Genomic DNA, 23,843 nt, shown 5'->3' on the forward strand with positions numbered 1-23,843 from the left:
AGAGGGCGCTTTTGGACAGCCTGAAGCAAAGGCGCGCAGGCCCGCGCAGGGCGGGGCCTCTCCCGGCCTGATGGAGGGCGCTGCTGGTAGTGGGGGTCGAGCACCCGGTTTCTTACTTCGGTTTCAGACTGAGGGCCGAGCCGAGGCACCGCGGGCGCGGGTGCAGGAGCAGGATTTACAGCAGTGGGGGCTGACAGGTGAGCAGGCTCCGGGCGGGCTTCGCCCAGGCGGGCCAACCCGTTGGGTCTGCCTCTCGCGGGCCGGGGGCGCAGCAGGGGGCCGCCCGGTGATTTGTTTACCAGCCGGCGGCAGGGCCTTCCTGCGTTCCTGCCGTGGGCGGGGAGAAACCGCTCCCCGGCTGGGTGGCCGCGGACCCTGCTGGCGCGGTGGGCGGGCCGGCGGACGCGGGACGAATGAGGTCCGGTCCCGGGCCTGTGGAAGGGGAAACGTGGTAAGGGCAGCGCCCCCTGCAGGCTCCGAGGAACAGTCGGAAGGCCGGGCGCACCGGGGATGTAAGTTTAGAGTTGCTGTTACCGTGAGGTTGGGTCCTCGCCTGTGGGGCTTGTTGGTTGCTTTTGTAAAGCGCTCAACGCATCTCCCAGTCTCTTCTTCTCTGTTTACTGTGCGCGCGCAATTACTGGAAAATTCGCCACTGATGAATTCTTCCCCAATCGAGTTACGTGCGATAGTGAGCGGACTGGCTAAGTTTGTCCGCTCACTACCGCACGTAACTCGATTTATTGACACTGGCCCTTTCGGAGAGTCTGCAAAGCGCGAACCTTGCACGCCCCCCAGCCCCGCCGAGGCGCGGCTGACGCGTGCTTCCTGCAGCCCCGAGACCCCGCTCTACTCCCGGATCTGCGCTGACTTGCCACTGAACCCCCAGCCCCCCCCACCCAGCCTCGTTTTCCTTATTTGCAAAGTGGGGAACGTAGTGCGGGTCTTGACTGTATTAACAGAATCGTGCATCAGTAATAATAATACAGTCGTTTATTCGTGATTTACTGAAGGCTCCTGGGAGCGTATTCTTAGGTATTGGCTGCAGAGAATGAGTAAAACAAATATGGAACCTTCCTACCTAGAGTTTTGGACTAGTGAGTGAGAGTTCATTTAAAAGTATAAATTATAATTTGTTTAAGTGCTGAACACCACGAAAGAGTGAGGTTTGTCATTCTAGGAATGAAGCAAAAGGTGCAGTTCTGTGTTTAACTTAGAAGAGAGAAGGATGAAGTTGAGTCGAGAGAATGCAGACGTGAAAGAGAAAGCCCTCTCTCCTTGATTCCCGGAGTCTAAGAATGTGTCCGTGGCTGTAAGGAGTATGTATCCAATTTAAGTATGAGCTTTAGACTGGTCTTTTTATGTTTGACTTTATCTTGACTAAAGTTTATGTTTGTGTGTTTGCCTATTTCTTTGCAAGTGCTAGGAATGGTTTTTTAAGAACTTGTGTGAGAGAAGGCTCAGAAAAGTGTGCCATTTGATACTTAGCTGTAGGTAATAGCCAGGAGAAAGGTACATATATGGGCGGGTGTTTTAGTGAAAATGAGACAAGAGGTTACAAGTTTGAGTGGATGGAGCGGAGTTGGTAAATGCAGAATTAAGTAGGCAAATGTGGCAACTGGGATAAATTGGTAGTGGAGAGAAAGAAAAATAGAAAAGCGTAGCCAAAGGAATAGCTACTGAATATTGTAACTTGTAAATCCTATATCTGTTTACCAGAATAAATTAATATTATGAGAAACTATTCTTCATGAGTTGGTTACAAAAATTCTTACTGCTTTTTTTTTCTTTTGGTTACAGAAATAGTACATATTCTCTGTAAAACATTTAGGGAAATAGCCTATGCATAAAGAAAATAAATTTTAATCTCAATAATCTCTTTACTGTTATCATGTTCTCAATATCCTTATAACCAAATATTTATTATAGCTATGGACTTTTAATTCCTGAAAGGTAGCCTTTCTAGAATAAAAAGTATGCAAAATTTTTGCTTATTTCTCCAAATTTGTGTCTTACAAAAGTTTTACATTTTGGCTAAAATTTATCAATTTATCATTTTTTTCTCTTGTGGATAGTTTTTTTGTTTGATGTCAAATACAAGAACTCATTGCCTACTCCCAGATCCTAAAGAGTTTTTTTCTAAGTTTTACAGTTTTATATTTAAGTCCGTGATCTACTTTTTTTGTCCCACAAATTTTGATGTTGTATTTTCATTTTTTTATTTAGTTCAGTGTATTTATTTCCCTGGAGACTTCCTCTTTTGATGGACTGTTTAGAAATGTGTTGTCTAGGTTCCAAGTGTTGAGAGATTTACAGTATCTCTAATGTTTCTGTCCATGAATTCTAATTTCATTCCATTGTGTTCAGAGAACATACTCTGTACAATTTCACTTCTTTTAAATGTGTTGAGGTTTTCTGGCCATGCTGTAATTTGGATATGGATTATTTGTCCTCACCAAATCTCATGTTGAAATTTGATCCCAAGTGTTGGAGGTGGGGCCAAAGAAAGGTGTTTGGGTCTTGGGGGCACATTCCTCCTGAATAGATTAATACTCTCCCTAGCAGGGAGCAGAGAGAGTGAGTCACTTCTTATGTATCAGTTTCTAGAGAGCTGATTGTTACAAAGAACCTGATATCCCCTATCTCTTTCTCCTTCTCTCACCACGTGATCTCTATACGAGCCAGCCCCACTTCTCCTGCCATTAGTGGAAGCAGTCTGAAGCCCTCACCTGAAGCAGATGTTGGTGCCATGCTTCTTATACAGTCTGTAGAACCATGAGCCAAATGAACCTCTTTTCTTTATAAATTATCCAGCCTCAGGTGTTCCAAAGCAACACTGAATGGACTAAGACAGGCCCTGACTGTGTTGTATGGTCCATGGCCCTTGAAAAGAACGTGTATTCTTCTATCATTGGGTATCAGCAGAGCTGCATTCCTTTCTGGAGACTCTAGGAGAGAATATATTTCCCAGCATCCAGAGGCTGCCCACATTCCTTGATTCCTGGCTGCTTTCCTCCAACTTCAAAGCCAGGACATTTCATCTCTTTGATCCTTTTCTAGTCAGCTTTGTGTCTAACCACAGCTGTTAAAGGTTCTCCGAATGATGCATGTAATTAGATTGCATGTCCATTGCATTATCCAGGCCGACCTGGATAATTCAGAATACTCTTCCCATTTCTAGATCCTTAACCTTATTTATATCTTCAGAATGCCTTTTGCCGTGTAAGGTAACTTACTGATTCCAGGAGCGGGGTGTGGACATCTTTGTGAGGGCCACTGTTTTATCTACCACTTCATCCTTTTACTTTTCAATCGTTTAACTAATTATTTTTGGGTTGAATTTCTTGTAGACAATTTATAATTAGGTTATGTTTTAAAATCCACTCGAAGTCTTTGTCTTTTAATTGATAATATGGTTTATATTTCATGTAATATGCTTGAGCTTAAGTCTGCCATCTTATTTTTATTATTTTAGTTTATCTGTTTTTCTTGCCTTCTTGTGAATTATTTGAACATTTTTTAGAATTTTATTTTTGTTTATTTACAGTGTTTTTTAGTTTATCTCTTCGTATAGCTTTTTAATGGTTGTGACAGGTATTGTATATTAATGTACGTGTGTGTATAAAATCACAGCCTACTGATATTGTCATTTTACCTAGTTGAGTAAAGTATGGAAACCTTACTTCCCTTTATATCTCTTTACCTTCTATTTATAATTGTCTTAAGTATTTCCTTTATTTGCCTTTAGAACCACATCAGACACTGTTACAATCTTTACTTCAGCTGTCAAACATAATTTTAAAACTCAAGAATGTTACATTCTCACATTCTTCCTGATGTTCCAAGATTCCATCTTTTATCATTTCCCTTTTTCCAAGGAATTCCTTTAGCCATTCTTTGAGGGTAGGCTTGTTGGTGATAAATACTCTTTTCCTTCATCTGAGAATTTCCTCTTGGTTCCTGAATACTAGTTTTCTTGATTACAGGAGTTGGGGTTGACAGTTCTTTTCTTTCAATACTTGAAAAAAAAGAAAACGTTGTGCCATTTCTTTCTGGCCTTTAAGATTTCTGACAAGAAATCTGCTTGCATTTGAATAGTTTTTTCCCTCTTTAAGTAAGGTGTTTGTTTCTTTTCTGGCTGCATTTAAGATATTTTATTTGTCTTTTGTTTTCAGCATTTAAATAATTACATATCTTGGTATGTATTTCTTTGTTTTTTTTTTTTTTTTTTTGAGATGGAGCTACCGTGTTGCCAGCCTAGAGTGCAGTGGCTTGATCTCGGCTCACTGCAACCTCCACCTCCAAGTTCAAGCGATTCTCCTCCCTCAGCCTCCCGAGTAGCTGGGACTACAGGCACATGCCACCAAACCCAGCTAATTTTTGTATTTTTGGTAATGATGCGGTTTCTCCATGTTGGCCAGAATGATCTCAATCTCAACCTCGTGATCTACCCATCTCGGTCTCCCAAAGTGCTAGGATTGCAGGTGTGAGCCACTGCGCCTGGCAGGATTTTTTTATGTCTGAGGTTTACTCAGTTTCTTGGAACTGTAGGTCTTTAGCCAATTTTGGGAAATTTTCAGCTGTTATTTCTTTAAGTACTTTTTCAGCCCTTTCCTCCGTCTCTCTCTTTTTTTTTTTTATTGGACACCATTGAACAAATGTTAGATCTTTTGTGGTAGTCCTGGAGTTCCCTGAGGTTCATTTGTTTTCAGTCTGTTTTCTCTCTCTTCTGATGGTAATCTCTATAATTTCTATTCTTTTCTGACTGTAATCTCTCTAATTTCTATTCTTTTCTGATTGTAATTTCTCTATAACTTCTATTCTGTCTTATAGATTCTTTCTTCACCTCCTTCCATTCTGCTGTTGATCTCATAAACAGCCTCAGTAGCCTTTTATTTTGGTTATCGTATTTTTCAGTTTTAAAATTTCCAATTGGTCTTTCTTTGTATCTTTTATGTCATTGCTGAGATTTCTGTTTCTTATCTTAGGTTTTTGGTTTTTCAATTGTTCGTGTGTTTATAACTACTTGTTGAAGCATTTTTATCATTACTGCTTTGAAGTCTTTGTCAGATAATCTGTGTCATCTGGGTGTTGGCACCTATTGATTATCTTTTTTCGTTCAGTTTGCAACTTCCCAGTTCTTGATATAATGAATGATTTTTTATAATAATTGGAGCCAGGCATTTTTGTGTCATGTTTAAACCTCCTGTTTGACTGTCTTTGTCTGTCACTGCTCTGGCAGGGGAAGAGGGTCTGCTGCCTTGATATTGCTAGGTGGGGATAGAAGTCCAGGCCCCCCTTTCAGCCTCTGTCTATATCTGGGGATGGGGAAAGGGCCTCTCCTTCCTGCTGGGTGAGGGTGGGAGTTGTGGCTCCCTCCTGAGTCTCTACTGATCCCGCAGGAGAAGCCAAGGGGTTGGTCCTCATTACTGGTTGGTAGTTGGTAGGGATACAAATCCCAGCTCCCTACTTGGCCTTCTCTTACACCATATTGGTTGGGGTGCTGGGGCACTCGTTATAGCTGTAGGGGGAAGCCTACAGTTTCCCCTTGTGCTTCCCCAAGTGCTTCCCACTTGGCCTTTGCTGGTGGGACCACAGGTTTATTCCTGTGGTGTTTAGCTAGAATATAGCAGTTATTATCTAAAAGTTTCCTGACTTGCTAGGCTGCCATTTTCTAGCGGGAGCAGGCTTGTGAGGGGAGAGTGGTTAATATGGTTTGGCTATGTCCCCAACCAAATCTCACCTTGAATTGTAATCATTTCCATGTGTCAAGGACGGGCCAGGTGGAGATAATTGAATTATGGGGGCAGTTCTCCCATATTATTCTCATGGTAGTGAATAAATCTCACAAGATTTGATGGTTTTATAAGTGGGAGTTCTCTGCACAAGCTCTCTTGCCATGTAAGATGGGACTTTGCTCCTCATTTGCCTTCCACCATGATTGTCAGGCCTCCCCATCCATGTGGAACAATGAGTCAAGTAAACCTCTTTTCTTTATAAATTACCCAATCTCAGGTATGTCCTTATTATCGGCATGTCTTTATTAACAGACTGATACAGGGGGTGTTCTGATTTGTTTTCGTTTTGGTCTATACCTGTTGGTGTTTCCCATTTGCGGATTTCTTGACCTCTCAGACTGGGCTATATAAGGCAAAAATAAATTCCGGGGAACTCACTACCCTGTCCTTCCTCAGGTCCCAAGGTCCCTAGCCAATCTGCTTCTTCACTACACCTTTCAGAGTCTTATGCTTGCTTTATCTATCATGTCTAGGGTTTTTATTTCTACTTAGCAGTAGGAATAGAGGAAAGTATGTATACTCCCATCAGAAATAGAAATCTCTGAGTTTTCTAATTTATAAAATGGGGATAACATCTACTCTGTAGAATTGTTATAAGCATTAAATGAGATACTGTAATTTATTTATTTTTGAGATAGAGTCTCGCTCTGCCACTAAGGCTGGAGCACAGTGGCGCATTCTCAACTCCCTGTAACCTCCGCCTCCCAGGTTCAAGCAATTCTCCCTGCCTCAGCCTCCCAAGTAGCTGGGATTACAGGCACCCACCACCCTGCCCAGCTAATTTTTGTATCATTAAGTAGAGATGGGTTTCACCAAGTTGGCCAGGCTGGTCTTGAACTCCCAACCTCAGGTGATCGCCTACCTCGACCTCCGAAAGTGCTGAGATTACAGGTGTGAGCCACCGCCCCCAGCCTGAGATACTGTAATTTATGTAAAGTGTTTACTACTACTCTGGTATTTTTAAGTGCCCATGAAAAAATACCTATTTAAAAAAAAATGTTGTACAATTATATATTTTGAAGATTTTTAAAGCTATAAGTTAAACCAGAAAGTTCTGTTTTTGCTAATAGTTCCTATATAAAGTATGCTAATGGTCTTTCACCTTCCTAAGATATGGCTATTCTTTGAAACTGGATTTTTTTTCACCAAGGGAGAGAGAATCAGTAGAAGCTCCATGTGGATTTCATGTTTTTTGCCATCCCTGTACACAGTTAAACACCTTTCCATTCTTAAAAACAGTCCTTCTGTGTTGAAGCATTATTTAGCTTAGTCCTGAGTTTTTCCCTTTAGCACTGATGGCAGATTTAAATGGATACAGTGAAGCAAGCAGACACATGTACAATCTATGTGTTGTTGCTTGTTGTTAATTTGCATCAGTAATGCCTTATTTCCCAGAATGGACACTGGTGTGAGTCTCAGGCAGTACAGAGGCCAGATCCCAAGTTGACTTCCACATCTATCAAGTGAATCAGCTAACTGACAGGCTCCTTTGGGACTTTGAATATAATGGTGAACACATCTGCTCAAAAAGTAGTTTGGAAGTCAGGAGAGGTTTAGATATCCATACTCCTCAGCAAAGGATATGGCCAGTGAGGTCTGGAGTTACATGAATTTAGGCTGCGTTCCTCATTCGGATTCTTAGAACATTGCCTATGCATGTGCTAAAATGTCTGCTGTTCAGATTTGCTGTATTTTTTGTTTCTAGGGATTCACCTACGCTCTTATCAACTGGAGGGAGTCAACTGGCTTGCCCAGCGCTTCCATTGTCAGAATGGCTGCATCCTGGGAGACGAGATGGGCCTGGGGAAGACCTGCCAGGTATGTTATTGTGCAGCGAGTACTGCTCACCACCACTGAAGCCCCTCCTTATAACTCATTCTGCAGCTGAGCACTCTGAAGCTAGAACAAAGTTCAGTTTCACAGGTGTCTCTGGGATCCAGGCTGGCTGGCTCTTGCACTGGGAAAGGGCCTTCCCTGTAGTCTTCTCTGCCTCAGTCATTGCAGTTGCCCTCCTGACTTTATTGAGGGCCAGCAAATGCTACTTGTCCTTTCCTCAGATGTTCACATAGCTCTGCTTTAAGCTCTCTAAAAAGATACCACCTCCAAATTTGTTTTCCTAATATTTTGTTTAGACTTTTTGCATCTATGTTCATGAAAGACATTGGTCTGTAATTTTCTTGTAATGTCATTATCTGACTTCAGTATTGGAGTAAAGCTGCCCTCATAGAGTGAGTTGAGAAGTATGCCCTTCTCTTCAGTTTTCTAGAAGAATTTATGTAGAATTGCTGTAATTTTTTCCTTAAATTCTTGCTAGAATTTGCTAGTGACTTCACACTTGTTTTGCAGACAGTCTGGTTTATAATAATAAAAGATAAATTTTCTCTAGATTGCATCCTCAGGAAAGCTAGACTGAATGGTTTTAATTCAGTAAGTCGCTTACTAAAGAATGGTTCTGGGCACCATTTGGACTGAGAAGCCATAGATAATTTAAAAAGAAAATTATTTCTGTTATAAAAATTAACTGCCACCCTATAATGAAGCACTCTAACCACAACCATGAATAGCAATGCATGTTTTGCATGACTGAATTTTTGGTTTCTTTTATTTTTGAGACAAGGTCTTGCCCCGTCACCCACGCTGGAATGCAGTGGCATGATCTCAGCACACTGCAACCTCTGCCTCCCAGGCTCAAGCAGTCCTTAGTCTCCCAAGTAGGTGGTACTACAGGTGCATGCCACCACGCACAGCTTATTCGTACATTTTTTGTAGAGATAAGGTCTCCCTATATTGTCTAGGCTGGCCTTGAACTTACGGGAACAAGTGATCCTCCTACCTCAGACTCCCAGAGTGCTGGGATTATAGGTGTGAGCCACTGTACCCATCCCATGGTTGAAATTATAGTGTGTATATAGTTTGTATTTGTTAATCTAACAGTGTCACTGTAATTTTTTACTTTATTATATTCATAATTCTCAATATTGTATGTTATTACATCAAGAGAATTTATCAAAATTAAATGTTCTACAGTTGAGAAATGGTGATTCCTCCCCTTTTTGTGCTATTTGATCTTGATAGGAACATCTTTGTGCATATAGTTTTCTCAGGATTTTGAATTATATCCTTAGGACAGATTTTTCTCAGAAATAGCTCAGCATTTGAAGATGGAGTCTCTTGACGCATTCTTGTTTTAAAAGAGGTTATTTTCTCTGTATGTTACAGCGACGTTCAAATCATAAATGTGTACTAGAATCTTCTCAAGTATGTCCATTTGCCTTTACCAAAGTTCCGTTTTCTACCCTTCCCTAAGCTTAGGAGGATCATGTATTGTCTGTTTTCCCCATTAGATTGTGTCCTCCAGGAGAGCTGGGTGTTTTGTTTGTTTTGTTCACTGTTGAGTAACTGGAGTGTAGAACAGTGCCTAGCAAATAGAAGACACCCTGTAAATACATATGGAAGAAAGGAAAACAGTAGGGGAAGGTGGGAGGAAGTGAGGGAGGCAGAAAAGCATCCTCCCTCAGGAAAGCCTGGTAGGGAGCAGAGGGCTGCCATGTGATTGGCTGTTTTGCAGTCATATCATGGCACTTCTTGCTTAATATTTTCAGAGTATTGCTGATGTTGGCCATCAGTTGGATTTTCATTGATTTCTGTTGTCTTTCCTGACTTTTTCTTTACAGTAAAGGTTCAATTACCTAAACATTGAGCCTCATTGCTTGTTAAATACTGAAGTAATTGAGTTCCATAAATATCTGTGGCAAGTATATTAAGGCTTACATGATTTCACTCCACGAATGGATTACTCTCCTAATGTGCGGAAGATGGTACGATATTTCTTTGTAAAACAAGTTTTATACAAGAGTGTGTGTTCCCTAAAGGGTTGTGGGAACTTTGTGGTTGTTTCTCATGGGAAAATGCGATCAAAACTGCCTTCTTTTTCTGTGTTCCAGACGATTGCTCTCTTCATTTACTTAGCAGGAAGATTAAATGATGAAGGACCATTTCTGATTCTTTGTCCCCTGTCTGTTTTGAGCAACTGGAAAGAAGAAATGGAGAGGTACAGAGTAGATGTAACTGCAATTTTATTGTATATCTTGATTAAGGTTTTTTTCTGGATGATGTGTGAAATGTGATAAAAGAACCTGTTGTTATAATCAGTAAGTTTATTCCAGAAAACTGTGAACTGTGGCCGGGCACAGTGGCTCACACTTGTAATCCCAGCACTTTGGGAGGCTGAGGCGGGTAGATCACCTGAGGTCAGGAGTTCAAGACCAGCCTGACCAATATGTAGAAACCCCATCTCTACTAAAAATACAGAATTAGCTGGGGCGTGGTGGTGCATGCCTGTATTCTCAGCTACTTAGGAAACTGAGGCAGGAGAATGACTTGAACCCAGGAGGCATAGGTTGCAGTGAGCCAAGATCGTACCATTGCACTCCAGACTAGGCAACAAAAGTGAAACTCCATCTCAAAAAAAGAAAGAAAGAAAGGAAAGAAAACTGTGAACTGATGCAGTGTAGGTAGACACTGAGGATGTAATGGGAAGGGCCCAGTGAATATTATTACTGTTTGGCAATTTGAAGGTCAGTAATCATTTATAGTATTGATGAACTATAGTAGAAGCCGTTGCTTTTTGTAGTGGCATAGGAAGTAACTAATGTGGAAGAGATCAATTTATTTTTAGAGTCAGCACAAGACCTTTTTAGATCTGATCCTTCTACCTGTTCACATAGGAACTTGCTCTGAGGTTCAACCATTACTTTAGATAAGATTCAGGGCCCTAAGACTCTGGTTGTAGGACCTCACGAGGTCTGCATGTGAATGTAATCCTCCCATGAAATGTACTTTTCCAGGTATGTGTATCCTGTCACATGAATCTACTGTTTATGTTCATCTACTTCTTTTCTTGGATTCAGATTTGCTCCAGGTCTTTCCTGTGTAACATACGCAGGTGACAAGGAGGAAAGAGCCCACCTTCAGCAAGACCTGAAACAGGACTCACGTTTTCATGTGCTACTGACTACCTATGAGGTATCCGTTCGTTTCTCTATAGCAACAATTTCTAACCTGTGACCTTAGAAGTTGTAGAGTCTGATGAAATTATATTTAAGTTTTGTTGAGAATGCACACACTTTTCTGGGCAGGGAGTCTACCTTCATCAGATTCTCAAAAGAGGGCTGTGACTTCAAGAAGTGAAGTATCATTGTGCTTCAAATTAATTGGATCTTTTCCTTTCCTGGTGGGTTAAGGGTGAAGGCTTCTCAAGAAGGAGGCACTTGAGCTGCCTCTTGGTTAATGAACAGGAGGCAGGCCGGCAGGCAGGGGAAAGGGTTTTGTGGACTGAGAAGTCATGTCTGTTACTGGAGGATAGGAACGGAAGACAGTTCTGGCTTATTTTAAGTGCTTGTTCTTTAGTTTAAGACAGTGTGCTGCTGACCTTCCACTTAATCAGGCTTTTCTTCTCTTTGTTTTTAAGACGGTACTACTTAGAAATTATTCTCAGAACTTTTTTTCCTTAGTGAACAAATGACACTTAGATAAATCCTGTAGTTTAAGAGAGTTCACAGAAAACTAGTTTATCAATATCAGAGTTTATCAATGCCAGCCTTTGTGTTTTATATTGCGTCTTCCTAATTTTTCAGATTTGCTTGAAAGATGCCTCATTTCTAAAATCGTGAGTACTGTTTGAGAACTTGCATTGAATGTATCGTGCATGTCATGTCTTTCCTGCACAGTTTAGTGCTTTGCCTCTCCTGGCATGTCTGGTATGTCTTCCATGAGTTCCGTTTATGGATAGGCGGCATGGTGGGGGTCCTGTGTTACAGCCCTCTGCTCATTAGATTTGTGTCCTTGGGTTAGTTATTTAATCTCCATCAACTTCAGCTTCTTCATCTGTAAAATGGGGATAATTATTTCTTAACCTCAAATAGCTGTTAGAAAATTAAATGAGATTAAACATACTTTGTGTGGTTAATGGATATTAGGCTCTTTACATGCGACTTGCATAGACCCCTTTCAGTACTAACATTTGGAGATTTTACTGTAATATAGGAGGAGAATCACTTGAGCTGTTTGCTGGAAATAACCTAAAGTAGTAATAAGTGCTATGGAATTAACTTTTTAGAAAGAGTGTTTTAAATATACTTCTAATTAGTTAACTTTTAGACCTCATATTGGCCCATGGAATCGGAAACTCAGATTTAACTCTTAAAACCACCTGGCAATGGGAATGACATGATCACGTCACAGTAACAGTGATAATGCAAATTAAACAAGGGCTAGAGTTTAGGTAAGAAAGACAGATATGTTGGCAGGGTTTCATTCTCCATAACCTCTGTAGTTACTACATGGTGAGGTGGATATTCTGCATCTTTTCTTTTTTTTTCTAAGATGGAGTCTCGCTCTGTCACCCAGGCTCGGAGTGCAGTGGAATGATCTCAGCTCACTGCAACCTCTGCCTCCCAGGTTCAAGTGATTCCCTGCCTTAGCCTCCCAAGTAGCTGGGATTACAGGTGCCTGCTACCATGACCACGTTAATTTTTTGTATTTTTAGTAGAGACAGGGTTTTACTATGCTGGCCAGCCTGGTCTTGAACTCGTGACCTCTCTGCCTGCCTCAGCCTCCCAAGGTGCTGGGATTATAGGCATGAGCCACTGCGCCCAGCCTTGCATCTTTAATATTCAAAAATTCTTGTTTTCCCAAAGTATTAATATTTTAGATGTTATTTCTCATCCAGATTCCCATGAGCTGGATTTCTATTTTCTTGTTATTCTGAATACTAGAGGTTAGGTCATAGATTTCATGACTTCTATCTTAGTATTTCATTTAAGTGAGAATATTATCATTACCTTTCTTAAGATATACATTCCCTCCCTTTTTATTAATATTCACCTTAATATTTGTTGAAAGTCACTTACAGGAAAGACACTGTTTGAGAGTTACTGGCAATATCAGGAAAGTAAATCTTGGAGCTACCCTAGGAAAACGGGAACTCCATTGGAGGGCTAAGAAGTGTACAGATCTCCATAATACAGAGCAAGATATGCGAAGTCTCAAAAGACAATAAAATCAGGACATAAATGTTGTTGGGTACTTTACATAAATTATCCCATTTAATCATGAAAACCTTACAAGGCAGCTGTTATCAACCATTTTATGGGTGAGGAAAGTAAGAGATTCAGTAATCCATCCAAGGTAATATTGCTGATGATAAATAGCAAAGCTTGCATTTAAACCCAGCATTTGGTGCTGTGGAGCCCCTTTTTGAAAGAGCTTCTCAAAATACCTACTTATACTGGAGTTTTACATTTTTCAGCAGAAATAGAATTTTTCTAGTTCAGATAACCTGTTTTCAATGCATGTTCTGGTAGATTTAAGAACCTAAGTAACAGTAGGACATTTATCATGCTGTCTTATATGAATCTCAACAGCATAGACATATTCTTTCAATATATTTGGAAGGTTATATTGCTTATTACTGTACACTCTGAGAATAGCAGGGAAGTGTAATATCATCTCTGCACTAAAGAGATTTATTATGGAGAGTTAAGGCTGTGTATGTTACAAATACGAAAAATTTGAAATGTTTTGGGCAATAGACTTGTAAAACAGTTTGGATCAAGAGGATTAGAGGCCACCTCATCAGACTTTCCATTCAGTGTTGGGATTCCTCCATCGTTTCCTCTTTAGGGAGCACCCTTTAGAGCATCTTTTGATGAGTGATTTGACCCACTTCCTTTCACGAGCCAAAATCTACCTCTCCGTAGCCTGTTTCATTAGACAAGCATTTATTAGACACCTGAGTGTCTAGTTCTTCACAAGGGAATAGGACCTAATCCGTTTTGAAAGCTAATTCAAACAGAGCCAGGCACCATACTAGAGAAATTTCCAAACCTTATCTCATGACCACTGTGCAACTTTGTCTGGACGCTTGTTTCTTACCATCCTTAAATGCATCCTCTGCTCATGCCACCCAGCCTTTTCCTTCGGCTTCCTTGTCTCTCTTTGAACCCTCAGTCCTCCCTCCACACAGTCCTGTCGGTAGGTGAATGGTAGTATAGTAGGCACCTGTTTTTCCGCCTGTCCTCTGGAGTTTATCTGTAGCCTCAGGAAGAGGGCCTTCTTGTAAGGTGAACCTCTGCTGATCTTTCTCTAATTTGGGGGGAATTTTCATTTCCATACCTACTATTTTTCCAATATTCTGTTTTACCTGTATATACATTTAGTTTTTTTAAATATGAAAATAACATAATGGGATTCCAGAATGTTTATGATCAAAATAAACATCTTATGATTTCCACTTTATTATTTTTTACATGGTTTTCACACTTATAAAAGAGGATATATGATATTTATATCTTTTTTATTATTGTATAGGCCTTTTACATTGCAATATAATCATATTTATCATTTAAAATGCCATATGATGTTTTACCACTTATTATTGGACATTTAGGTTCATTTCCATTTTTTGCTGTTTTAAATAATACAACTTGAAACATTTCCACATATTTTTCTGTATTTTGTTTTTTTAAGTAGCTTTCCAGTAGTGTTTGTCAACGTACTTGCTTTTCTGACTGAAACTTCTTGAGAAATTGCTGATGTGACCCACTATGTTACAGAATGTGTTCTGGCAACAGCCACCAATGACATCCATGTCATCAAATTCGGTGGATATGTCTTCCTGGACATCTCTGTAACATTTGACCCTATTTACCACTTCCCCATTTTAAAGTCACACTTCTTAAGTTGCTACACCATCACTGTCTCTTGATTTTTTCTTCTGTGCTTGAACGTTACCTCTGTCTTTATGACCTTCACCAAGTCTGAGCTTTAGTGTCTTTGTTAGTAAAACGAGCACAATTGTCTGCTTGCTGTGCTCTTTTGGACTAAATACGCATAAAGCCCTGAGGTCAGTGTCTACCGCAAAGTAGAAGATCATAAATGCTTCCTTTTCCTTTCCGTCTCTGGCTTCTTCCTTTCTGCATAGGTTTTTCCCATTTTGTAAAAAAAAAAAAAAAAAAAAAAAAAAAGATTATCTTAGTTTTACTACCTTATTTAGATACTGTGTTAAGCACATGGTAGCCTCTCAGATAGGAAGGTAATTTGGTTGCATTTGTAATAGAATGGGCTTACTGTTAGTCTTTTTAACAACAGTCATGGTTTTATAGTAAGGTTGTGAAATATGTGTTTAAATTACACAAAACTGAAAGCTTGGGTTTTCTCTCACAGATACTCTTGGAGTGTTCTTGTTGTGGACGAAGCTCACAGGTTGAAAAACCAAAGCTCTCTGCTGCATAAGACCTTGTCAGAGGTAAACTCACAGTGTAGCCTTAGTTTTTATATAACCCCTTCTTTTTAAACAGACATTATTTTTTAGAGTAATTTTAGATTCACCACAAAGTTGAACAGAAACTACAGCTATTTCCCATACATGTGTCCCCACACATGCACAGCTTCCCCCATTATCAGCATACCCCACCAGAGTGGCACAGTTGTCGCAGCTGATGAACCTACACTGATACATCATTATCACCAAAGCCCATAGTTGACATTCGGGTTCTGTCTTGGTGGTATACATTCTGTAGGTTTGGACAAATGTACAAAACCATGATATTTACTGTTATAGTATCACACAGAGTAGTTTCACTGCCCTAAAAATTCTCTGTTCCACATATTCATCCTTTCTTCATAACTCTTTTTAAAAAAAAAATATTAGTTTAGGCCTATACAGAGTCAATTAAATTGAAACCTTTTTTTGAGTTTGATTTCTGCAGCATTAAATGAACATTTTGTGGAAGACAGAAGTAGTACTTAATATGGCCTAACTTCTTCTTTCTGTCCTTTGTATAGGAGAGAGGTTTACTAAAATCCGGTGAATAAGAACTCTACCGCAAGAAAATGCATTTTATTTTGGAAAATATGTTTCAACTCTCTTTTGATCATCTTCAAAGGGACAATTTCTTTTAAAAAATAATCTTATTATGATTATTCTTTGCACAATAATAGATATATCAGACATGTTGTACCCCTCCCCCAATTTACCTGTTGAAAAAATTTGATAGTTCACATGGGGTCATGAGGAGACCAATTACATGCTATTGAATATTACCTCCAGTCTGTCTTGTCTTTGTCCTGCTTTTGAGCTTAATACACGTGCTTTTATTCCTTTCTCTGGATTTCTCGAATCATTCTGGCATAGTGGATGAGAAATATTGTAGCCTAGATTGGCCCTTTTTTCTGAGGAGCCAGTGTAATGTGAAATACCCTTCTTCTTACTGACTTGGTAAAGGTTTATGCATTGATGAGACCACATATGTTAATTTCTCTGATGATAGTTTAAGTTTGGTCCTTGTCCTATAATAAATCAATTAATAAATTTAGAGGTCATTTGGAGGAAAGTCTTAGATACGAATTCTATATTTACTGGCCTAAAAGTTGCAGTTTTTGGAGTTTTAATGTAGATATGCTCACTGTCTATATTAGCCCAGTCTCAAAGGTTGCTGTCCCCTGGTGGGGCCCCTCTATCCCTGGTGTCCTTTGCCTTCTTTGTAGGGACTTTTAACAGTATCTCCTTCTGAGAGTTTGTCTTGGTCTGTTTTTCACAGACTGGCTAATTCATATGAGCGGAAATTTATTTCTCACTGTTCTGGAGGCTGGGAAGTCCAAGATCAAGGTGCCAGCATTTGGCAAGAGCCCTCTTACTGACTGCATCCTCACATGACAGAAGGTGGACGGGCAAGAGGGAACAGAAGAGCAAGCTGTCCAAATGCTGCATGACACTTCTTAAAAAAAATAAAGACCTCAATCCTATTCATGAGGGAAAAGCTCTCATGAACTAACCACCTCTTAAAGGCTCTACCTCTTAACACTATCACATTGCAACCCCTGGATTTTGGAGGCAACACTTTTAAATCCATAGCAGCTGTCATATCCCGGCATTTAACCTTATAAAAGACTGCTTCATAAACTACTGTGCCAGTTTACTGATTTGCAGTGGGAGGAGGGAAGCAGGCACAGTGAAAGAACCTGGATTTGGAGTGGGAAAACTAAGTTCTGTTGCTGATCCCAGAGCCTTTTCTTGTTGCTCATAAGGAAACTAAGGCTCGGAAGAGTTAAGTGAGGAAACGGTCCTGGGTCATCTAAGCATTCCTTTTTAGATAAGGCTTGGGTGGCGGATAACTAGTTAGTCGGAAAGAAAATACATTTATTTATTGGGCTGAGAGGTGGGGAGGGGGATGCTGCCTTTTGTTTTTTACTAATGTTTTCAGTTTATAAAAGTTGGAAGCAAACTAAACGTGAAATAAAGGGAATATAGGGAATGCATAGGTTATGCAATTTATGCCATATTCACACAGTACGTTTACAAAAAGTAAGGCTACCAAGAACAGTTATGTAGAAGAATATAGAAAATGTTTACAAAGTATTTCATAGACACAAAGTAGCTTACAAAATACTATTTACAAACAGAGATGGTCTCTGAACCTTTACTCAGTTATAAGTTTTGGTCCCAGAATGGATCCAACTGAATCAAAATGTTAATTAGTGTCACGGTAATACCTGTAGTGACTAGCAGCCTTGATTATGTATGTGGCCTCACAGCCTTCATTCACCTCAGCTCTTTACTTGGTGGACACATATTGTAAAAATGTTAATTGATTATTGGAAACATTTCTTCTGGTAAGTTCCCACACTTGAAAAATACGCCGGGAGTGGTGGCTAACGCCTGTAATCCCACCTCGGGAGGCCAAGGTGGGCGGATCACGAGGTCAAGAGATCAAGACCATCCTGGCCAACACGGTGAAATGCCGTCTCTACTAAAAAATACAAAAATTAGCTGGTTGTGGTTGTTCACGCCTGTAGTACCAGCTATTCGGGAGACTGAGGCAGGAGAATTGCTTGAACCCAGGAGGCGGAGGTTGCAGTAAGCTGAGATTGCACCACTGCACTCCAGCCTGGCAACAGAGCAAGACACTGTCTCAAAAAAAAAAAATACTACAAAAACATCACCTAACAAGCAGAACAGGCATGAATGGGTAGACATTGATTAGACATTTAAAAAGAAACACAAAGGGAGAAGGCAAAAATAATTTCTGTTTACATTTGTTTTAATTGATTGTATTTATTGATCATTTTTTATAAAAGCAGCATCTTTCTATGACCCCCTCCCAAATCAAAATATAGAAAGACAAGAAGAAAAGGAAAACATACCAGTGACCCTACTCCTACATTAACGCTTTAATGGTGTATGTGCTGCTGTAATCTTTGCTATGTGTATACAACCAAAAGTAATGTGTATGTATATATATATATGCATATATATTTAAAAAGTCAAAATGTATATTATTTAAAATATCAAAATACAGTATACTTGTGTATATATGTGCATATATATGTGTATGTGTATATGTGCATATATATACACATGTCATACATATATATATGCATTTACATACTGTATTTTGACATTTAAAACAGGCCAGGTGTGGTGGCTTACACATGTAATCCCAGCACTTTGGGAGGCCGAGGCAGGAAAATCACTTGAGCCCATGAGTTCAAGAGCAGCCTGGGCGATATAGTGAGACGTTGTCTTACAAAAAAATAAAGAAATTAGCTGAGTGTGGTGAGTACCTATAGCTTCAGCTACCGATGAGGCTGAAGGAGGAGGTTACAGTGAGCCAAGATCATGCCACTGTACTCCAGCCTGGGTAATAGAGCAAGACCTTATCTCAAAAAAAGAAAAAAAAAAAAAAAGATACACATGCTCAAGATGTCAAGGTGTGGCTTCCCCATTTTGCTGTATTATTTCTCCTAGTGTAAGTTCTTGTGGATGTCAGTTTAGAGGATATCTTTTGCTTGACCTAGTATCTTTTCTTCTTTTTCCTGACCTTCCACTTCATCTGTCTCTTACTCTGGGTGTTCTTCTCTGTTGTTCAAAATTTAAAGAAACGTTTTTCCATTTGAGACTCTCTATGTTCCTAGTCTAGAAACATCCAGAAATCTTGACATCTTGCATCTCATCTACCATTAGGTTTTATAAAAGGACCGTCTCCTATGATAAATCTTGCTTCTTGCTTGCAGTGGTGGGGCCTGATGCTATAGCGTTGGGTTCTCAAACTGCATGAGCGTGTGCATTGTGTCTCGGATACCTCAGTAGACTCCCCTACACAGGCAGTAACACATAGTTTGAATCCCCACATAAATTGAATAATAGCCATATTAAATACTCATGCAGTACTTCAGAGTTCACACGTGTTGTTATATCCTTATAACAGTATTTTCTTCACAGGATTATTATCCCCTTCTTATGGTTGAAACTGAAGAGGTATTATTTCCTGCATCAAACAGCTAGTATGTGGCTTGAACCTGAGCCATCTGATTTGATGTCCCGTTGGTCATTCCATTAAATCATGCCTTTCTCTGTACGGGTAAAGATTGTGTTGGGTAACTCAGCCTTGCCTTCCAGTGTTACGGAATTTTATTTTATTTATTTCTGTATTTGAGTTCTCAGTAGTCTTCAGTCTCCTGTTGACTGGAACTCCCATCCAGAACAGCCTCCAGGAGCTGTACTCCCTCCTCAGTTTTGTGGAACCTGATCTTTTTTCCAAGGAAGAGGTGGGAGATTTTGTTCAGCGCTACCAGGATATTGAGAAAGAGTCTGAGTCAGGCAAGTTCCTTTCCTACTAATTATCCCCAAGAAATCTTGGCACAGAAACCATCCTCATGCATAATGGTTATAGGTAGAAAAGAAGGAGAACTGATGACCAGAGAACACCTTACAGGGAGACAGAGAGCCACAGATATTTGGGAGATATTAGATCACACATGTTGTTCTCAGTTGTCTGCTATTCATGACTCTTGTTTACCATGTGATTCCATAGTAGGGCTTCTCTAGTTCATTTTTGGAGGAAATAGGAAGTGCCTGCTGATTTGCAGACTATTTTTTTCCAACTTGTATGACGGGAACCCTTCCTCTTTCATATAGCCGAGAGTTGTAGTCTTCTCTTCTTGTATCTTTGCCCCTCTGTGTTGTAGGATTATCTGTCTATCCTTGTGATATTCTCCTGGGATGATTTTTCAAAACAGATGGGAGGTATGCCAAATACTGAGTTTGTATGTACTTGGAAAGTGTGAGTTTGAGGGACTTCTCACAGCAAAAATCCCCAGACCGCAGACTGAAGATTACCTGGCGAACTTGCTCTGATTACTCCCATGTTTTGGGTTACCTGATAAAATACAAGACTTCTAGTCAAATGCATGACATACTTGTATTACATAGGACACACTTGTGTTAAAAAGTTGTTCATTATTTATTTGAAATTCACATTGAGCTGGGCACCTATATTTGCATATCTGGGAATCCTACGGGTGGTGTAATTCTAATTTAGAATAATTTTTGAAATTCAAGACATCTGGGGAAAGAATAAGGGATTTAAAGTCATAAACCAAATTTGAATGCTGGCCACATTCACATCCCAGCTGTGTGACTTCAGATAAGTTGCCTCATTTCTGAGCCTCATTTAACTCAGCTATAAAAATGGAGACAGTATTTCTCTCACCTGAAATTTCTAAGCTGTTATGCTGATCAATAAGATTAAATGCAAAAATACTCTGGAAATAAGAGCTTTGTTCATATGAGATTATTAACAATCAAGTTCTTTGGGTGTTCCTAGTTCTTGGGTTAAGAACCAGTAATGATTCCAGAAATAATTGGGAAGAAGATCTTAGTGAAGGAAGAAATATTATGAAAAACGCCCATCTGGCCAAGTGCAGAATAAGCGTGAAATAAGAAACAAAAATAAACTCCTTTAAGTTCTCTAGTAGTTCATTGCCTTGGTTCTACGTTTGTCCCATGCTTCTTGTATTTTTTTTTTTTTGTCATATAGCTAGTGAACTGCACAAACTCTTGCAGCCATTTCTGCTGAGGCGAGTGAAAGGTGAGGTAGCTACAGAGCTTCCCAAGAAGACAGAAGTAGTGATATACCACGGCATGTCAGCATTGCAGAAGAAATACTACAAGGCCATTTTGATGAAAGACCTAGGTAATCAGAGGGCACTTGTCCATTTAGAAACTAAATGAGGATGTGATTTCATGTAGTAACATATTTTATGATCACACTTATTTGTATGATCCCAAGAATATGCGGTGGAATTTTGTATTGTGAATAATTCCGGTCAGCTACCACGGAACTGTGGCAGAGCTTCTTAAATGTAACTCAGCCTTGATTGTTGCAGTTGTGAAATTTCCTTTTCTCCCCTCACTCAGTTTTTCTTACTGCCTGTAATTAAGCAAACACTTCCAGGTGTCCTAGTCATGCCTTTCATCCTCCCACCCTGTCAGATATGGTAGCCCACCCTCATCCACAGTTTTGCTTTCCAAGATTTCAGTCACCTGCACTGAACTAGAGTCTGAAAATATTAAATGGAAGATTCCAAAAATAATTCGTGAATTTTAAATTAAACTCTGTTGTTAGTAGCGTGATGAAATCTTACTCTTTTCCACCCAGGACATGAATTCTCCTTTTGTTTTGCTATCCACGCCGTCAGCATTAGCTGCTCTATCATCAGTCCAATAGTCATGGTATCGCAGGGCTTTTGTTCAGGTGACCTTTATTTTACCTAAAAATGGCCCCAAAGCACAAGAGTTGTGATGCCTGCATTTTGGCTATGCCAAAGAAGCCATAAAATGCTTCTTTTAAGCAAAAACGTTTAAGTTCTCAAAAAAATGAAAAAAAATTATATGCTGAGATTGCTAACAACAAATCTTCTGTCTGTGACATTGTGAACAGTATATTGTTAAAATTGTTGTATTTTTATTATGAGTCATTGTTAATCTTACTGTGCCAAATTAAACTTTATCATAGGTGTGTATGTATAGGAGAAAACACAGAATACATACAGGGTTTGGTATTATCTGTGGTTTCCAATATCCACTGGGGGTCTTAGAACATATTCCCCATGGATAAGGGAGAACTGCTGTGTTTAAGAGAATGAAAAACTTTTTTGTCGAATCAAATTCACTGGGAGGAATTGGGAGTGGCAAGGGAGATAGGAGTGAAATAATTTCTCAGTTTGCATTTATTTGCCCCTTGACTCCACAACAACAGTTAAAGACAATTTAGAATTTGCAGAAGAGTAACAGAGTACTCCTGAGTTCAATTCATAGTTGAGGGGTCTTTCTTAAAACAAAATGGTTAGGAAAATTTTATATGAACAGGATGTTAATTCTTAATTCAATTCAGTGAAATTTGGGAGGTTAATATAGGTTCGAAGGATATAATTGAAATGATTAAGGTTATTTAGAGAAACTCAGGGTTTTGGTTTTTGTTTTGTTCAGTAGGCCATTTCTCTCTTTCTCTCTCCCTTTTTTCCTTTTTTTAAATTTCAGATGCATTTGAAAATGAGACAGCAAAGAAAGTTAAACTTCAGAACATCTTGTCCCAGCTTCGAAAGTGTGTGGATCACCCATACTTGTTTGATGGTGAGGCAGTGCCCTTCCCCCCACATTATTCTTTGTTAACATTTCTGTGGCTGAATCATACCAAAATTCTTCAAAATAATTGCATTTACTTACTGTGTCTACTTTGTTTATTCTCAGTTTTCTGTATTAGTGTTAACTCATATATTGTTCATTTTCAAATATCCTCAGTTGTCCGTCTAATATCCATCTCTTCTAAGTTTTTCTTTTCTTTTTTTGTTAAATCCATGATCAGTCCTAGACCCTGCAGACCCTGCATTGCACCTGTCATGTCTTTTTATTTTCCTATAACCTAGAAACGTTCTTCAGAGTGTTTTTTTTTTTTTTTTTTTTTTTGGTCCTTTTTTTTCTTTCATGACATGAAGATTCAAGAATGATAGTTGTATGGAATGCATGATAATCTGGATGGATTTGATCATTTCTTCGTGATTCGATTTCCTTTTGTCTTGAACCCACTCAGTCAGCCTTTCGTCACCACTATTCCAGTTCTACCAGTGATCGCCCTGTTGCCCAGCTGGTGGTTATTTGTTAGTTCATGTTTCAGTTACCCTCTCAGAAGCCTTGAGCACAGTTGATCACTTCTTTCTTGAAGCACTTCCCTCCCTTGGCTTCTGGGATATACTTCTCTTCTCCATCTGCTCCTTCTCAGTCTCCTTTGTTGCTTCCCCTTCATCATACAGACCTCTATAAATTTCCCCTGAGCACTGTTTTAGATGCATCCTAGGAATTTTGATGTGTAGTGTTTTTGTTTTTCTTCAGACTGGGGCTTTTTTGATTCCCCAATTGTTAGCCCTTGGAGCAAGCACTCCTGTGGCTGTGGATACTCTACACATGATCAGTACAGAGGGTTCGTTGCAGTTACTTTAAGGGGATCTCTGCCAAGCAATGCTACAAACTTTAAAGATTGCACAAAATCTTAAGTAGGCACATATGAGAACTTTTTTAAGAGGAGGGGGCATTGGGAACACATAGGCTTTGAAAGAAGCCCTCCAGGTTATTCTGACTGCCATTTTGATTTATTTTGTAGAGTGAGTCTCAAGATTTCAGTTGTGGGTCTCCTTGACCTTTAGCATCCTCTTCTGCCTCAGTTTCCTGAAGAGTGGTTTTATTCCTTAGATAGATGTTTATTAGGCTTGTCGGATGTGCCAGACTCTAATTGGTCTTAAGCAGAACTGAGATCATCATGCAAACAATTGCTTATAAGAGGAGCTTGGCTTCTCTTCATGTAGCCTAACTGTTGGCTTCTGCCCTTACTGAGGGCACATGACTGGAAGTGGGTTCTTTCTTTTCTAGGTGTAGAGCCAGAGCCTTTTGAAGTTGGAGACCACCTGATTGAGGCTAGTGGGAAACTTCATCTGCTGGATAAGCTGCTGGCATTCCTGTATTCCAGGTAGGTGGTAGGTTCACATTTGCTGCTCTGAGCTAATGACTGTTAAGACTTGGCTATTGAGGAACTCACTGAGTTGTTGAGGCCAATTCCAGTTGTCTTTTCTTTCTTAATGCTGTTTCAGGTTTTGCCTTCTCTGTGACTACACTCGCACCCCATCCCTTCCACAATTATTCTTTTCTTTCCTGAG

The 23,843-nt window shown here is 39.7% G+C and overlaps 1 protein-coding gene across 6 annotated transcripts in view; it reads left to right on the forward strand.

The window, feature by feature from the left end:
- The first annotated feature begins 19 nt into the window (after positions 1-19).
- CHD1L (chromodomain helicase DNA binding protein 1 like) overlaps positions 20-23,843 on the forward strand; it is a 58,036-nt gene continuing 34,212 nt past the window's right edge. For 2 of the 6 annotated variants that reach the window (XM_032268878.1, XM_032268879.1), the window contains exons 1-10: positions 20-197; positions 7,501-7,613; positions 9,740-9,846; positions 10,706-10,820; positions 11,432-11,463; positions 15,021-15,102; positions 19,293-19,455; positions 20,675-20,830; positions 22,177-22,269; positions 23,560-23,656. In XM_032268878.1, the coding sequence (XP_032124769.1) occupies positions 71-197; positions 7,501-7,613; positions 9,740-9,846; positions 10,706-10,820; positions 11,432-11,463; positions 15,021-15,102; positions 19,293-19,455; positions 20,675-20,830; positions 22,177-22,269; positions 23,560-23,656 (1,085 nt within the window). In that variant the 5' untranslated portion in view covers positions 20-70. The remainder of the gene's footprint in view (positions 198-7,500; positions 7,614-9,739; positions 9,847-10,705; positions 10,821-11,431; positions 11,464-15,020; positions 15,103-19,292; positions 19,456-20,674; positions 20,831-22,176; positions 22,270-23,559; positions 23,657-23,843) is intronic. The other 4 variants (XM_032268881.1, XM_032268880.1, XM_032268882.1 and 1 more) reach the window with 4 other exon arrangements.

Source organism: Sapajus apella, unplaced genomic scaffold (assembly GCF_009761245.1).
Source record: "Sapajus apella isolate SASKATOON/1434 unplaced genomic scaffold, GSC_monkey_1.0 scaffold187, whole genome shotgun sequence".
Classification (NCBI taxonomy): Eukaryota; Metazoa; Chordata; class Mammalia; order Primates; family Cebidae; genus Sapajus; species Sapajus apella.